We start from the raw sequence: 18,189 nt of genomic DNA, 5'->3' as shown, positions 1-18,189 counted from the left end.
AAATGATTCCCAATCCCATGGGCAGGGACACCTTCCACTAGCACAGGTTGCTCCAAGCCCTGTCCAGCCTGGCCTTGGACACTTCCAGGGATCCAGGGGCAGCCACAGCTTCTCTGGAAAATTCATTCCAGCCCCTCCCCACCCTTCCAGCCAGGAATTCCTTCCCAATATCCCATCTAATGCTGCCCTCTGGCAGTGGGAAGCCATTCCCTGTGTCCTGTCCCTCCATCCCTTGTCCCCAGTCCCTCTCCAGCTCTCCTGGAGCCCCTTTAGGCCCTGCAAGGGGCTCTCAGCTCTCCCTGGAGCCTTCCCTTCTCCAGGAGAACATTCCCAGCTCTCCCAGCCTGGCTCCAGAGCAGAGGGAATCCAGCCCTCAGATGCAGTTCCCACATTCCCAGTATCCAGCAGCTGTTCAGCTCCAAAAGCCTCTGAATTCCCAGCAATAAATTTCTACAGAGGTGTTGGGAGAGGAGAACATCCAACCCTTCCTCGTGCAGATTGAGACTCGTGTCCTTGTTTCCCTGAAAGAAAAACAGATGTCAAACGTGGAGCCATTTTTTTGTGAAGTCAGTTTTATGGACAACTTCTCAGTGCCAAAAAACCCCCATCATTTCCCTGTGGAAGTGAAACGTTTTTGCCCTTTCTTGTGCTTCCTGACCCCCCCTGGGTCTTGTATTGAGCTCACAGGGGCTGGGGAATGTTTGCTGCATCAAAGATGTGCTGAGAAGTTCCCCCAGTTCACCCAGGGAAGATATTTTATCCTTTTAAGCCTGATAATGAGAAATCCCCTATTTCAGCCGTTCCTGGGACATCCATTAATTTTCCTGTGCTCCACGAAGGGGACACATTCCAGCTGGCTGGTGTCACCACGCTCCCAGTGGCTCTTCTTGCTCCCAGAGGATGGAGAGACATCTCAGGCTGTTCCTCAGGGATAGGTGCTCATCCCTCCCTGCTCCAAGCAGCTTTTTTTTCTACTCATCCCACCAGAGTGATGGTATTTTGGGATTATTTCCAGCAGGGATGGTGCTGTCATTGAGGAACAGCAGGAATTCCCGTGGTGCTGCCTCGTCTTCTCCTTGAGAACCCCCCAACTGGCTTGAACTGGGTCATGGATTCACATGGAGACATTTGCACATCCCTGGAGGATTTGAAAGCCTGGGAAAAAATCAATGTTTTATAGGAGAAATTCCCTCTGATGCTGAAATCTGGAGGCAGGATCCGTAACCAGCCTGGTTCCAAAGCTGATCTGTATTCCAGTGGTGCTTCTGGACACCCCTCATTTGAAAAGGAATAGGAAACAGGGAAATGAATTCCCCGTTTGTTGTTCAGCCCCAGCACCTCCAACACACTCACCTGACTTGTAAGGCTGAGCAGGGGAAGATCTTCCCCTTCCAAGTGCTTTGAAACCACGTGTAACCTCAACTAAACTCATCCCCCTGGTTGGATGGACCCTCATGGATCGAGCTGGATCCTCCTTCCCGAGCTGGAAGTTCACATTCCAAGATTTCATGGGATCACAGAGACCAGCACCTGCTCTGGGACAGCAGGGACACAAAGCTCATCCTCTTCAAGATACTCACAGTTCTGCACTTGCTCAGGCCTTTGGGGGCAGGTTTAGGCACAGCTCTGTGGGAAGGGAGGGGACATTAACAGGTCGATTCACAGATTTTTAGCTATTGAGTGATTTGTGTCTCGTGAAACCCCCGTGCAAACACACATCCCCCTTTTTGGGCATAAACACAACACCTCGACCATTATGTTTGAATTTCCACCTGATCCTGACACAGTTAAAACTAGAACCTGACACCAGGAGCTGCCTGTGAGGCCAGACCTTGGTGTAAAGCCCGGCCTTTGCTTCCTGCACACCCCGAACCTCAGCTGAGCTGCTTCAGCTCATCAGCAACAAATAAACCCCCAAGGTTGGGCTGTCTGGGAGGCCAAGGGGGCAAAGTGGGATCAGTCAGCAATAAATGAGTCCTCAGGAAGTATTTGGAGGAGTTGAGCAGGATGAAATTTTATAGGTGTGACAGAGAAGCCTAAAGGAAAGCGCTTTCAAAATCTAGTTGTGCTTAGTTTTGCTCCGTTTCCCCCATAGAGGAAGAGGATTATTTGGCTCTGTATTGCAGAAACGTGATATCCACCAGGAAAACAAGGGAGCAGTGAGGTGGCACAGCCTGGCAGGGCTGGTTTGTGCTGCCCAGCCCACTTGGGAAGGCTTGGAAAAGGGGCAGTGGGGGAACAGAGGCAGTGCCAAAGTTCTGCGGGTGATGCTGCGCCGGAATCTTCTGGTTGGTTGGGAGGTGTCGTGATGGGGCAAAGGGGACAGCTGGGATTTCAGAGAATGTGAATTTGGGAACAGTTTCAGAACAAGGAGTGAGTGGGGTTTAGCTCCAGCTGGTGGGATCACTGAGGAGACCATGGAGTCCATGCCAAGGCCACCACTGCCCCATGTCCCCAAGTGCCACATCCACAGGGCTCTGAAATTCCTTCAGGGATGGGGTCAACCCTTTCCATGGAGAAGTTTTCCCCAATATCCAACCTGACCCTCCCCTGGCCCAGCCTGAGGCCGTTTCCCCTTGGCCTGTCCCTTGTTCCCTGGCAGCAGAGCCCGACCCCCCCTGGCTCCCCTCTCCTGTCAGGGACTTGCAGAGCCAGAAGGTCCCCCCTGAGCCTCCTTTGCTCCAGGATGAGCCCCCCCAGCTCCCTCAGCCCCTCCTGCTGCTCCAGCCCCTTCCCAGCTCCCTTCCCTTCCCTGCACACGCTCCAGCCCCTCCAGGTCTCTCCTGTCTGAGGGGCCCAGAACTGCCCCTGGGATTCCAGGATTTCTCCAATCGATCAGGGCTTAAACGCTGGGATTTTCCCGCAGTCTCTCGCTCCCCCTCGTGCCTGCGCGGGGCTCTTGCAGCCTCTCAGCTCGAATTCATCCCGTTTCCCTATTCTTTCAACATTCCAGCTTTGAGGGCTGGCTCGTTCCCGTCCTTCTGTCGGGGAATCCTGCCCAGCTTTTCAGCAGGAAGGGCAATCCGTGTTTTTTTGAGTATTCCAACAGCAATTGCTAATTCTGGCTCTCCAGTCAGGGCTTTAGTCCTGCTCAGCCTTTGGTTACCAAAAACTTTATATTTACTGAGGTTTGAACCGTTCTTTGCTCTGAAACACATTTATTTTTTAATAATAAACATTATTTGAGTCAAGGATGTCAGAAACCACCATCCACAGGCAACTGAATATTGGGGAGCACCAGGAAGGTTTTGTTCCCCTGGGTTTTCACTGTGTCTTCACCTCTGACATGAAGGGATCACGTTAAGGAAGGAGAAAACAAGTCCTTGTTTCCTCATTCTTTCCTAATTCTGAGCTAAAACTTCCTGAAGGACTGACCCCAGGGAAGGGACCCACCCTGGAGCAAATCTGTTCCTGAAGAACTGACCCCGTGGAAAAAAGGGACCCTTGCTGGACCAGGCAATTCCTGAAGAACTGACCCCATGGAAAAAAAGGGACCCTTGCTGGACCAGGCAATTCCTGAAGGAGTGACCCCATGGAAAAAATGGGACCCTCACTGGAGCAGTTCCTGAAGAACTGCAGTCCATGGGAAGGACTCACGTCAGGGATTTTCCAGCCATAGTGATTCCATGATTCCATGTTCTGTGCCGGGACAGGGATGTGAGCGCTCTGGAAAACCCTTTGCTGGCTCCATGGGAATATGTGTTCTGTGCAAAACCCATACAGCTGCTTTTTTCCTGGGTCAAATTAAGCTCAGGTTGCTTGGAGCTGGGAATGGGATTGTCTGGAGCTGGGAATGGGATGGTCTGGAGCTGGGAATGGGATGGTCTGAAGGCAGCACTGACCAGAAGCTCCTTTCAGTCTGGAAGGGTGAACTTACAAACAGCAGGAAAATATCCCCCCAAAACATGACCAGGTGCCAGCCTTTCCCACGGAGCAGAGGGATTTCCAAAGGGGAACAGCAGGGAATGCTACCAGCCCCTGCCGGGGCTCCACCCCGGTCGCTCCATGGCTGGGAATGCTGCTGGAATTCCAAAGTGGGCTCAGAAAGCTGCTCCTTAATTCCTGGGGGCGGAATTTTGAGAGTTTCGGTGGAGTTGAAGCCTCAGCTCGAGTGTCCAGCGCTGCAAAGAGCAGGATTTGGTTCGTGTCCCGGTCCGGGATGTTGTGGAGCTACCGGGTGTGGAATGCTGCCCTTGCAGGGGCGGGAGATCCCTTTGCAACCTCTGCGTCTCCAAAATCTTCCCTTCTGTGCTCTTCGCCTCCCGAGTGTGCTCAGCAGAGGGAGCTGCAGCCCCGCCGGCCGCTCCATCCCAGCTTTTCCCTGGAATCCCGGCTGGAATGCCGGGTGTTCTTACACATCCGTCTCGTCCCGCGCTCGGCCGCGGGATTGGGAAGTTCGGGATCCACCTGGAGCTGAGCGTCCTTCGGCTCTCGGGGTGTCCACGTGCAGTTCGGATTGAGGCAGCAGGACCTTGGGATGGTGCCAGGTGCAACCCTCGTTGCAGGAGACCTCCGGGTCTAAATCCAGGGATATCTCTGGGATCCGTCGGGATCTCAGCGCACCAGCAGGCGATGGGTGGACGTCTCCTCCACACCACGGGGAGCCTGCTCTTGGCTCGGGTGTTGAGCAGAGCTGAGCTCGGTGGGAAATCCCAGCTGTGAAAATGGGCTGGATCTGAGCACTTCCCCGGAGCGGGATTTTGATGGGAATGAGGGACCGAGCTGCCCTCGAAGGCTCGGCTGACGAGGCTGGATCGTCACAGAGACCTCAGCTGGGAGAAGATCTGCCCCTGAAGCCCCACTGAGCAGCTAGGGGGGGGTCTTGGCTGGTGCATCCCTCTGCATCCCACTGCATCCCTGAATGGGAGCCTGAGGGATTCACCTCGGGAGATGTGGGGCAGCGGCGCCGGCGCCTCCGCTTTCCACCTGCCCGAGTGGATGGTGAGTTATTGACCTTCCCATTCCAACCAGCACCCAGCCATGGAGGGGGCTCCATTCCTGGAGGGAGCTTTAGGTCTCCGTGTGGGGTTTACCTGGGATGAGGGTCGTTAAAGTTGGAGATTAACGAGCTCATTGGAAATGGCCGAATGACGGGGGGCTGGTCCCCCCAGTTCACCCCATCCTGCAGATGTGTCGTGTTTACAATTAATTTTTGTAATGATTTTGGGGCTGGCGGGGAAGAGGAGTGGGAGAAACCTCTCTGTGTCCCGGGAGACTTGGAATTCCACCGGCAGCCGCTTCAGTTCTGATCATCAGCTCAGGTTCTGCTGTCGCCACGAAACCTCCAAAACTCGGAGCTGCCCCTCGGGGCACCGTGGTGGTTCAGGGGTTTAGAACCCACGGCAGCAGGCACTAAAATACACTTTTCCCTGCTTCTCTGGTGGAAAGAATTCCCAAAGCAGCTGGAGATACAATGAGATTGCCCCCAAAACCCAACGGTGCTCAGGGACAGGGGATGTGCCAGGTTGGCTCCACGTGTCCCCCCAGGGGTCTGTCGGTGTCACAGGGTCCAGAAACGCTCCTGGTGCTCCAGGAGGACTGAAATTCCAGGTCAATATTCATTGTCTCTTCCCAGATTCCAGCTCACATCTCCGGCTTCTGGTCTGGGAGTCGTCCCTCCTGGTAGTTCTTCTAAAAATGCGTGGATTATTATAATAAAAAATTGGAAATCTGGTGGTGCTATGAGGGGATTTGATATTTATCTACAAATAACGTCCATGCATTGGGTTCAAATGTCATTATTCCCCTTTAATATCCAACTTTTTGAATCCCACTATCCCTTTCTTAAGATTTACGGATTTTTGTTGTTGTAAAATTCCAGTTTATTGTCCTGCTCCTCACTCATTTTTAATAGAGAATGATTCTTTCAGCCTTCCCCCAAATTATATCAAATTATATCGTACTTACATGATATAATTACATAATATATTTATATATTAATATATGTATATATTAATATATATTATATATAAATTATATCAATTTTATATTATATAATTTATATAATATTATATATATTTATATTTTTATATTATCATATAATTCATATCATATTTATATGATAGAATTTATCGTCTTTATATGGGAAATTAATTTGGCATTTTAAGGGTTATCAGTGACAAACTTTTGCAGGTCATTTACTGTTTCAGATGTGGATTTTTAACTGCAAAAGTGTGGAGTTCTCCTTAAAAACAAGCAAAAACCTCCCCCTACAGATCCATCCCCCTCTCTCGTTTTCTCCATTATGGATTTAGTGCCTCTAGGATCAGAACCAAATGACAAAAACTTTATTTAAATAGACTGGGGTTTTTTTTTTTTCCTCATGGCCTCAGTAATTGCCTTTTCCAGCACAGTTTTATGATTTTATGGACAGTTAAAGCTGCTGTGGCACCAAATCCGTCTCCAGAGGGCCCGGGGTTATGTCCTCTGGGGATGTTTTTAATCAGGATTTTTAACTTGCCTGATTTGCATTTTATGTGCTTTCTGGGGTCAGCGTGGGAGTGAACGGCCACAGTTCAAGAAATAATTAGGCCCGAGCCTTAAAATGCTCATTATCTTTAAGGTCATTATTTCAACGAGCCTTTTAGGTCTTAATGTTCTTGCCAAGGTCCTTCCTTTGCCTCAGTTCACCTCTCGTAATTAAATATTGGAAAATGCCTTGTCAGGGAATGGTGGTGACGCCTTTGCAGGGCTCCTTGGAAAAGCAGCAGGTTAAAATGGGAGTTTTCCCACATTCTGGAACTCTTGATGGTCGGGAGATCTGGGATCTGCAGCGGGTCAGCTCTGGGTTTGCAGAGCTGGGATAAAGTCTTGGAATCACGGGGTCATTTGGGTTGGAAAAGCCCTCCGGGCCCATGGAGTCCAACCCTTCCCCACCACTGACCCGTGTCCCCCAGGGCCACATCCACAGGGCTTGGAAATCCCTCCAGGAATGGGGGCTCCCCCCCTGCCCCTTGCCAGGGCTGGACAGCCCTTTCCAGGCAGGAATTTTCCCTGGTATCCAACCCAGCCCTCCTCTGTCCCCCCAGCAGTCAGGGAAGGACTCCCATGTGTGCTCATGGGCCGGGAATTCCTCACCACTCATCCCACTGGAGGCTCCAAAGGAGGGGAAATTCCGAATTTTCAAAGCTTCTGGGAATTCTGCCTCGTGTGGGGCAGGAACAGCTTTTGGCTTTGTGTCTGGGGAAGGTTTCAGGGTGTGTCATGGGGGGATGGTTTAATGAGCTCTAATTGCACAGTCTAATAATCGTTAGACAGTGAACAGCAGAGGTGTTCATTTTGCTGTGGCCTTTTCCTTTTTCCCCAAAAAAACTCAGGTGTTTTAGGGAAGCTTGTGCTGCTGGGTGGCGTGGTGGGAAGGAGCTGTGAGATCCCGTGGGATGCTGGCTGAGGATGGGATCTGTGAGTGCTGCAGGTGCTGCCCTGGCTGGTGATGACTCAGCAGGTGTTTCCCATTTCCAGCTGCTGAGATCCCACATTTTTTCCGGTATAAAACACACCTGACCCATCACTGCAAGCTGAGGGATTGTGGGAATAGTTGTTGTTGTGGGGGTGTCCCACAGAGCTGGGAAGGATTGAGGGATCTGCTCCACAGCTGGAGGAGGAGGAGGTTTCTCTCTTCCTTGTCCTTCCTTTGTCCCCAGTGGAATTTCCTGCTTTAGGTATTTGTTATTTTCTTTTTTTTTTTAAGGATTTCTCCTCCCTGCTCCCACCAATTCCAGCAGCAGGGATGGCCCCCAGCTCTTGCTATGCCTTGGATTTAAGTGCTGCTGTCTGTTGCCATGGAAGTGGCTCTGTCAGGAATGCCAAGGTGTGCCATCCTTGGAAATGTCCAAGTGTTGGACGGGGCTTGGAGCAACCTGGGACAGTGGAAGGTGCCCCTGCCCATGGCAGGGGGTGGCACTGGGTGATCTTTAAGGCTCCTTCCAAACCATTCCATCACTCCATGATCCAGCACTGGTATGATGCCTCCAGGAATCAGTGATTTGACATCCCAACACTCCTGGAAGTCCCTCTGGCCCAGGTGGGTGACTCCTCGTTCCTGTCCTTTCTGTCCCAAGCCCTGCAGGTAAAACCACCTTTAACCTGCACATTCCCAAAGGGAAGATGCCAAAGGGTTAAAGGTGTGTGTTAATCCCGGAGTTGGTCTCCGTGTGACCTTTTGCCTGGAGAACTTTGGAATCTGAAGCACTTGGAGCTCCGGGTAAAGCTTTGGCTCAGCGAGCAGCGCCCGTCAGGATTCCACGTTAATTTAAAGCGTGTGAAACCAGGGAATGAGCGGCTTTGGGCAGCCCTTCCCTTGGAGTGATGAGATCTGGGAGGGGTGGATTGGAAAAGCAGAAGCTGTTGGAGCTGAGGGATGCAGCTCCTTCCCAGCACGGAGAGGGTTTGGCACCGCTGAGCCCAGGGAAGGGAGCCGGGCTCTGCCAACCCCTCTCCAGTTTCCCAGGGACAAGGGAGCAGGAGATGAAGTGTCTGCTTGGCAGCAGCTCTGGAGCAAACCAGCTTTCCCTCCATGAATAGGGATGAGAGGGCAGCAGGAGGAGGGTTGGGCTGGGAGCTGCCATCCCTGGGCTCTGGTGGGACACCGGGATGATCCTGTGGGTCCCCTCAGCTCTGGACACGCAGCTGGGAAATCATTTCTCCTCCAGCCTTTACCCTTCTTTATTTAAAAAAAGAGGAAATTGATTTTATTTCATGGCATCATCAATAGATAAGATGTTTTTTCCCACTAGGAAAAGAGTTCCCAGGAAGTTTGTGGCCAAGCAGTGACAGTTCTTGGAGATCACCTCCTCCTCCTGCTGTTTCATCCATGAGTAGATGGATTTTAACTCGCTCCATAACCTGCTCTTTCTTTCCCAAGTTTATTTCAGGTGGATTTGGAAGCTGGAGAGCTTGTGCCCCCTTAATCCCACAGAAAACTCTTGTTTTCTCCCTTGTTTTCCTTAAAAAAACCCCAAATATTCGTGGCTAAGAATCAATTTAAAACACTCTGACTACAAAAACAATTTACTGGGGTTGAACACGGTTCTCCCTCGTTTTATCTGGTTGTCCCAGACTGACACAGGAATTGCAGAAGATTCCTGAGCTGTGGAGTGGAGGTGAAGGAAAGAACTTTTATTTTTAGAGAATATTTATTTATTTTTAAAGATAGAGGTTTTCTTAATTTTAGTGTCTCGATCTCAACTGAAAAAAAAAGGGTTTTCTTTCCTTTCTTTTTTTTTTTTTTTTTTTTTGTCCAGGAAAAGCCTTTTTATTTCTCAGTGTTTTGATGTGACAACCTACTGGGAAAGTAGTTGGGTGGCACCATCAGGATGGGCTTTGTACCCCCTTGAAGGGCTTTTAACCAATTTACTGAAGTGTCTCCCTTGGGATTTTGCAGGAAAAGGGTCACCAATAATGGTCCAAATTAAAAATTTGCCTTAACAACACAACACTGACCTTAAGTGTCAGTTGAAGCAGGTGGTGCTGATCCCAGCTTCAGATTCCTGACACTTCTGTGCTGAAAATATTCCATATTTCAGTTATCCTATAACTGAGGAATTCTGGGGGTGTTTCCCCCCACAAAGCAGGTGTTGCTTTCATGGAGTCTGGGAATTCTTATCCTTTTGGTAGATTCCTTGAAATTTGCCAGGGAGATGGAAAATGCCATCATGGCATGTCCTGCTCTGCAGGAACTCTTTGGAGGAGCCACTTGGAATCAGTTTTCCCTGGCAAGTGTGTACCATCCTCTGGACAAGTGTGGCAGTTGTTGAGGAGCAAGATTAGGTCAGATCAGTGGTAAATGAGCTGTAAATCAGGTGTGTGGGATCCTAAATGGAGCTGGGGGAGCTTTGGTGTCACAGTCAGTCAGAAGTGGTGTTGAGGTCAATCCATGATGCCCCAGCACTTCCCAGCTCCCTCTCCTTCGGAAGCAGGTCATGGAATCATGGAATGGTTTGGGTTGGAAGGGGCCTTAAAGCCCATCCAGTGCCACCCCCTGTCACGGGCAGGGACACCTCCTGCTATCACAGGTTGCTCCAACCTGGCCTTGGACACTTCCAGGGATCCAGGGGCAGCCACAGCTTCTCTGGGCAGGATGTTGAGGTTCTTTATGGGGGTTGTCCTTGGTACCTTGTCAGGGACAAAAATCTCTGGATAGCAGCTCCAGCCACTCAGTTAAAGGAATTGTCCTGCAGCGGGTCTGCTCCATCCACAGCCTTTTTCCTGCTGCATTAGGAACCTGCAAGGTGGGAAGAGACCAGATATAAGGAAGAAATAATGGGAAAAAGGAGAGTGAGGAGGCCCTGGCCCAGGTTGCCCAGAGAAGCTGTGGCTGCCCCTGGATCCCTGGAAGTGTCCAAGGGCAGGTTGGAGCAACCTGGGCTGGTGGAAGGTGTCCCTGCCCATGGCAGGGGTGGCACTGGCTGGGCTTTAAGATCCCTTCCAACCAAACCATTCCATGATCCTAAAAGGAAAGCTCTGGTGCAGGAGCAGTGGGATGGATGTGGGAGTGTGGAGTGGGAGTGTGGACCCTTCCAAGGACAAACTGTGCACTTGCAGCCGTGGGGGGGCAGAGCGACGACCCACACAATTAAAAACCACTTTGCCACGTACCAAATGCCTGCGTGGTTCTAGTTGCTCATTAGTTAATTTTCTTCTAATGAGGCTCCATTAACGAAACCATCTGACATTGCGAGGGGGGGGGGGGGGGGGAAAAAAGGGGGGGGGGGAGAACCCGAGTTAAAAGAGCTTAATTAGCAAGTTAATTATAGCGAGCAGGGAACTGTTCTGGTTACATAAATAAGGCATTGTTATGCACACACAAGCCAGGCCACGTTCAAACCCGCCGCCAACTGTCTGGAGGTCGGGAACCGCTGTAATTCCCCGCGGAACACAAGCGGGGCTTGTTTGCCGGGACGCCTCATTAAGTCTTGGGGTCCTTCCCTGCCAAAGGGGAAAAAAAAAAAAAAAGAGGGAGTCTGAAAATGCCAGCGGTTCCTCCCCTCTCTCCCTGTGCCTCCACCCCGCAGCTGAAACCAGAGCGGGATGGGGAGGTATAAATGGGGGGGGCATTCCCGGTTCCAGAGGGACGCGGAGCGCGGGGCCAGCGGGGACACGGCCATGCCCAACAAGAAGAAGTACAATGTCAACGGGGACTCGGGGATCAAAGCCCAGGTGAGGGCACTCTTCGGCACCAGAACTGTGTTTTTCTATTCGTGTTTTTCCTCTCTTTTCCTCCTCCTTTCCTTGCTGTCCCCCCCCCCCACCCCGGTCGCTCGTTTCTGGAGCCGACTGCTCAGGGAAAATCCCGATCTCCGGAGAACTTCTTTCCATTTTCCCTTGGGAGCAGGTTTCAGTGATGGAGTTGAGCCAGACACGTGTCTCTGGGGTTGTTCTGCGGAGCACTGCGATGGTGGAGGAGATGGGGTTGAGAGCAGGGAGATTCTCCAGGAAAACCTTGGATCACAGGAGTGGTTTTGCTCGGTGAAGGAGCACAGTTTTTGTGGCAGGAGCCCTGGGTGGAAGTGAGACCTGGATCATTTGAAATGTGAGCACACACCTGATCTTAGGAGTCATTGGCCTTGCACATCTGGAGGGGAGGTTTTCCAGCTTGAATTGGTTTTTCCTGCTGGAAGGTGAAAGCAGCGGCGCCTTGGGAGCAGGTTGGGTTCCTAAATCCAAGGAGCTGCAGCTCTCAGAGGCTTCAGAGCTTCTCCTTGGAGCTCCAGCCTGTGCAGGGGTGACTGTTGCCTTCAGGGGTGTTTTGGTGTGAGCTGGATGAGCTCAGGCTGGAACCAAATCACTGTTCCCATCCATCCCCATCTTGGATGTCCCTCGTTCCTGGCGCGTTGTGCTGTCTTGCCTTGTGAGATTGCTTGGGATTTGAGCAGCCTGGTCTAGTGGAAGATGTCCCTGCCCATGGCAGGGGGCTAGAATGAGATGATCTTTAAGATCCCTTCCAACCCAAGCCATTCCATGATTCTATGGAATTCCAGCAGCCCTTCCTGCCCGCTCCCTCTGTTGCTCAAAGGACGTCGGTCGACACAAGGTAAAATCAGATCTGAGCCTTGGCCTGGCCCCTTCCCAGCATTTTCCTTTCCTGGAGCTTCCCTCAACCTCTGAGGGGGGGTCAGTTCCTTGCTCAACTAAAGCTAAACCCATCTTGTGGTTTAAAGGGTTTAAACCCTGAAAGGGGTGGAGGGCAGGGCGTATTATAAAGTCTAGTTCTGGTTCTGCCCGATGTGGTTCAGGACTGACTTTGCTTAGTCTCGTGCTTGGTTTTGGATGTGGAAGGGCTCAGAGAGCTCCGAGTTACCAATATTGGTGCACTGCCTGGGACAGTCACACGGAGTGTCCTTGAAGGGAAATGTTAATTCCAGTACGATTTATTCCCCCTTGGTTGGAATCCCAGCCCATCCCAGCGTCGTTTCACACCAACAACCTGATGCTTTGATGGAGCTGCTCAGCCGTGGGGGGGGGGGGTTGGTTTAAAATAATGGAATAAAAAGATGAAAAAAAAAAAAAATGTTATTTCAGACCAGTAGCTTCTTAGAGAAGGCACATAAAGGTGTGGGTGTGTGTGCAAAGCCCCCATCCTGCTGGGCTCGGGGTGTTAATCCTCCTTGGGGCTCTGGCTGGAACATGAGTTTGTCCTGGTTTTTTTCCCCTCCCGTGTGTGTTTCCTGATCCGATGTCATTCTCTTGGTTGGTTTAAGATTAGCAGGGAAAAAAACCTCCCAGGTGCTGCTGCAAATCCTCTCCCAGCTCCTTCCCCTCCCCTCTCCTCCCAGCTCAAGTGCTGCCACTGAAACCACTGAGCTCGAGTTGGAATTCCCAGAACAGGGTCCAGTTCCTTCTGCTTAAATGACTCCTTGAAACAAGTGCAGAACTTCTCAGGAAACCCTGAGGGGCTCGTTAATAGACCCAAGTTAATGGGTTTCAGTAATTTGGAGATGTAAGTATTTGACCCTCGTTGCACCAGAACGAGTCAGTTCGTGCTCGGAGCAAAGTCCAAGCGACTGGAAGTCATGATTCCAATTTCCCTGAGATTTAACGGGAATCATGGGTGTGGTGGGGACATGAAGGGTTGGCTCAGGAAGAGATGAGCACCAGGAGTGGAAATATCTCCTCAAACTCTAAGTTTTCGAATATGTTTGAATATGGCCCAGTAGCCACATACAGAGAAAACTGGAAGAGGGTGGGTTTAGATGGAATACCGGGAAGGAATTCCTGGCTGGGAGGGTGGGGAGGCCCTGGCCCAGGTTGCCCAGGGAAACTGTGGCTGCCCCTGGATCCCTGGGAGTGTCCAAGGCCAGGTTGGAGCAACCTGGGCTAGTGGAAGGTGTCCCTGCCCATGGCAGAGGATGGCACTGGATGAGGTTCAAGGTTTTTCCAACCCAAACCGTTCCAGGATTCCATGAATTAAAAGGGATGCTGAGGTGCTGTGAGATGTGTCTGATGCATGTGAAGCCCTGTGGAGTTGGTGCTGATGTGAGCAGGGAAGAGTTAAGACAAGTCCAGCCCAAGGTGGACTTGTCAAGGACACAGGAGGGCTGAGTCTCTACTCTAAAATCCCCAAAATCATCTTTAAGAGCAGATATTTGGCTCGTGGGAAAACCTGGATTTGAGGAAATAAAGAAATACTGGTTGCTTGTTCCTCTTTGCTGTTCTTGTCAACCAAAGCCTGGAGGAAAACAAAGCCCAGAGAAAAGGATTCCTCTGTGAATACCAGGGTTAAATGTCGTTTCCCTGATTAAAAAATGGGAAATTTGCTGATCCCTGCTGTCCTGGTGTGCTTGGAGCAGATCAGCTTGGCTGGCTTAAATATTTATCTCTTGTGCTCAGGGTCTTGGGGGAATCTGAAATCTTCATTCCTTGGTGGTGATAGAGATGGAAACAGGTTTTAACTCTTCACTGAACAAAACCACCAAATATTGTTGTTAATCCATTGCTGCAGCTCCTTGTGGACGTTCCTGGGAAATCCAACTCTCCAGCCTGGAGAATTGCTTGGATTTAATGGCTTATCCCAAATTCCTTGATCTGTTGGGTGAAGTTGTGTGCTCTTAAATACAATATTATTAAATACTTGTATTCTCCAACGGGGTGGGTTGGAGTGACATGTCTAATCCCTGCTGGAGCGTCTGGAATTAAACAAAACAGGGAATTTAACGTGTCCTGTCCCCGGCAAACAGCAGGAACTGTGGTTCAACCTGGAGCTGGGATGGCATCGGTGTCTGCTTGAGGCTCTGGGTTCTTGGAGTTAATCTCCTGCTGGGTGTTTGGGATCTGACTCAGCTCCCTGGTTTCTCCCCACAGATCCAGTTTGCCGACCAAAAGCAGGAGTTCAACAAGCGCCCGTCCAAGATCGGCCGCCGCTCCCTGTCCCGCTCCATCTCGCAGTCCTCCACGGACAGCTACAGCTCAGGTGAGGGGGGCAGCTCTCCAGACTCTGCACACCCTGGGGTTTTGTCCTGTCTTTCCCTCAGGGATCTCCCAGATCTGCTGGGGGGTCGGTACTGCGGGGAGGGGAGGCGTGGAAAGAGGGTTGTTGCTTTTTTAACTCGTCTTCGCGTGTGGTTGGATGGAAAATCAAGTCATTCTGATGCTCTTAAGGCTTCCCATCTCTCCTTGTAGCCCTCATGTGCAGTTCCTGCTGCCTTCCCTCCTCTCTCCCCCCCTTCCTTTTCCTTCCAGGCTCAGCAAAACAATGTTTCTCCATTCTATTCTTGCTTCCCTTCCTGTTCTTGAACAAATCCATGTGGATCCCGCTGTAGGTTTGGACTTACCTGTTGCACGTGGGATTGGAGTCTTTGAAAGAGCAGTGAGGACCTTTGAGGGCCTTTTTGAAGGTGTTTTTCCTACTGGAGTCTGAGCAGTGAAACTCTCTGGATATGTTTTTGGGATATTTGGTGGGTCACAGTGGGTTTGAGGAGAGCCTGGGTAGATATTGGGTAGTTTCATGGAAACATGGAATGGTTTGGCTTGGAAGGGACCTGAAAGATCATCCCATTCCAAGCCCCTGCCATGGGATACCTTCCACTATCCCAGGTTGCTCCAAACCTCGTCCAACCCCATAAGAGGTTTAAAGCTCTGGTTTAGTTAAGTGTAAAAGCCTCTGGAAACTCAACTTTCAACTCCTGGCTGATGGCTCAGAGACACTGCCACAGACGTGGCTGGTGGCCAGAGCTCCTCCTGAACTCCTGCATGGAAGCCCTCCTTTGTGTTTCTCCGCTCATTTCCCTGGTCCTGAGGATATTGGAGATGAGGGGACAGGACCATGCTGTCCTTTCCAGAGGGGGGCATCAGCCCAGGCTCTGTTCCCACTTTGGAATCCACAGCTCCATCCAATCCCTGAGCCCCAGCGAGTGTTTTGTGACTGTTATTTTTGAAGAACTTGTTGTTCTGCTTGACCGGGCCTGTGTCATCGTGTTCTCTCCTGGTTCACAGCTGGAAGAGCTTGGAATATCTTTGGGGAATTCCCCAGTGCTCCTTGCAGTCACCATCTCCTGCTAATGCATCAGCAGGGTTAATTAATGAACTTGTGGGAATAATGAATTTCCCTCCTCCTGGAAGTGGGAGGTTGGCACTTGGGATGGAAGACTTCAGTTCCCAGGGTGGCTGCAGGATGGAGGGATAAATCCCATTGGAACATCTTGGTCTTTGTTGTTCCCCTTCTCAGGCTGAACATTAGCACAGTCTGAACAACCCGTTGAATTTTCCTGGGATGGGAAAAGGCTGGAAAAGAAGCAGCATGAGGAGAAGAGAGGTGATGATGGAGAGGAAGATTCACAGAATTGTTTAGGTTGGAGAAGCCCTTGGACACATTGAGTCCAACCATCCCCCAGCACTGCCAAGGCCACCCCTGACCCCTGTCCCCAAGTGCCACATCCACAGGGCTTGGAAATCCCTCCAGGGAAGGGGGGACTCCACCCCTGCCCTGGGCAGCTGTGCCGGGGCTGGAAAACCCTTTCCAGGAAGGAATTTTCCCAATATCCAACCTGACCCTCCCCTGGCCCAGCCTGAGGCCGTTTCCCCTTGGCCTGTCCCTTGTTCCCTGGCAGCAGAGCCCGACCCCCCCCCCGGCTCCCCCCTCCTGTCAGGGACTTGCAGAGCCAGAAGGTCCCCCCTGAGCCTCCTTTGCTCCAGGATGAGCCCCCCCAGCTCCCTCAGCCCCTCCTGCTGCTCCAGACCCTTCCCAACTCCCTTCCCTTCCCTGGACACCCACGAAGTGCAGAGAGGTCTCAGAGTTTGGAGGTGATGGGCATGAGGGAAAACCAGACCCTAAACCAAGCAGCTCTTCCCTGAGACCTTCTGGGAAGGCAGTTTTCCAGCATCCTGGTCCAAAATTCTAGGGCAGTACCAGTGCTGTTGCAGCGATGCAAGGATGGGTGTGCAAACAGCTGTGGGTTCTTGTTCTTCCTGCCCGTCAAAACTGGAATAATGAGGGTGGGGAGGCCCTGGGATAGCTTTCCCAGAGAAGCTGTGGCTGCCCCTGGATCCCTGGAAGTGTCCAAGGCCAGGTTGGAGCAACCTGGGCTAGTGGGAGGTGTCCCTGCCCATGGCAGGGGGATGAAATAATGGGATCTTTAAGCTCCCTTCCAACCCAAACCATTCCATGATTTTGTGACAAACCACTGTGGAACATGAAAATTTCATCTCTCAGTTGCTGTGAAGTCCAAGGAAGGACAAAACCAACAGTGCTGATCCTCCTTTTCCAATTAGAATTCCAAGTCTCTTACTCGGATCTGCCACGAGACGCCGGTTTTCTGTGATTGTTCCACTTCATTTAAAGGGAGTAATTTTTCTCACTGGGAAAATTAATTGTTTCCTGGCCTATTTGGGAGCAATTTATTCGCCCCAGGACACACTTGGGTGTTTTATCAACATCTGCTGCTGCCAACCAGGGAAGGGCACTGAGCTGGGAGCTCTGCTCTGGAGTCCAGGGGGTGTTTGGGTTAATTTTACTTAAATTTTACCTCAATTTCACAAACTGTCCTTTCCCTTTCTGCCAAATTCAGATCTGCTCCAGCAAAGATTTGGGGGGGATCAGCTGGTTTGTAGGAGCCCAGCTTTGAATGCTCAGATACTCAGCAGTGTGTGTGATGCACCATGTCCACGTTCTGGGAGTGGGATTGGAACAGGAATATCTGGAATTCAAGGCCCCTGCCTTCATCCTCATGCTGCTGCAGAACTTTGGGAAGGCTGTATAGAGAAGCAGCCAGGTTTGTCTTTATTTGGGCTGTGACAGGGGCAGGTTGCCCCTTTTTTGCCCTTAATGATGCCAGTTTTAGTAATTCTGAGTGGATCCTCACCCGAAATATTAGCAAAGCTGAACTTGGCTGAGTTTAGGCTCTGACCTGGACTTTTCTGGGTTAGGACACAGATGCAGGTCACTCCTTTTCTCCCCAGCATTTTTCCATGGGATAACAGTGCCTGAGACCTGCTGCTGTTTTCGTGTTGTTCTGTTTGAAATCATGGATTTGTGGAATATCCTGAGTTGGAAAAGGCACAAGTGGATGGAGTTCAGTGCATCTACAAACAATATACAAATCATGGAATGGTTTGGGTTAGAAGGGACCTTAAAGCCCATCCAGTGCCACCCCCTACCAGGGCAGGGACACCTCCCACTATCCCAGGTTGCTCCAAGCCCTGTCCAGCCTGGCCTTGGACACTTCCAGGGATTTGGAGTCCCCAGCCTGTCTGGGCAGAGATACAAACACATAATACAAATAATATAATTTATATTAAAATGCTCCATGATTCTGCAGAATTGCCAGCCCCAGGCAGGGAGTTTTCATTAATCAACTTTTGGGTGAGTTGAGATGATAATTAGGAGACTGCCTATCCATCAGCTAATTGGATATTTCCAGGTGACAGGAATCCTTTCCTTTCTGTGTTCATTTTTCATTTGACAGAAAAGCAGAGGCAAAACTGACTATTAAAAATTATTACACTGTTCTATTACAGTAATGATATTCATTTAATTGCCATAGTTGTGTAAACACTTTAATATATTATATGTATTTAGCAGTAAAGAACAATCTGCACAAGAAGATCTGACCACTCTAGGCAGGGTTGGTTTTTTTTTCGATAAAAAAATTACTTTCAGCCCCCAGAACCAAAAATGACTGGTTTTAAAGAAACCTCCACCCAGATTAACTGTCTTCAAGGAAATAATCCTCCTTGAACTAATTAATCCTCCCTTCT

At 50.6% G+C, this 18,189-nt stretch overlaps 1 protein-coding gene across 1 annotated transcript in view; it reads left to right on the top strand.

Annotated features, from left to right (window-relative positions):
* Positions 1–11,013: 11,013 nt before the first annotated feature.
* Positions 11,014–18,189, top strand: part of AHCYL2 (adenosylhomocysteinase like 2) — a 30,374-nt gene continuing 23,198 nt past the window's right edge. Inside the window, exons 1-2 of the mRNA XM_027669818.1 lie at positions 11,014–11,157; positions 14,299–14,407. Coding sequence (XP_027525619.1) covers positions 11,029–11,157; positions 14,299–14,407 — 238 coding nt within the window. The 5' untranslated portion in view covers positions 11,014–11,028. The remainder of the gene's footprint in view (positions 11,158–14,298; positions 14,408–18,189) is intronic.

Source organism: Corapipo altera, unplaced genomic scaffold (genome assembly GCF_003945725.1).
Source record: "Corapipo altera isolate COAL_440 unplaced genomic scaffold, ASM394572v1 129, whole genome shotgun sequence".
Classification (NCBI taxonomy): domain Eukaryota; kingdom Metazoa; phylum Chordata; class Aves; order Passeriformes; family Pipridae; genus Corapipo; species Corapipo altera.
Note: the sequence above shows the minus strand (reverse complement) of the source record. Positions and strands in the feature narration are given on the sequence as shown.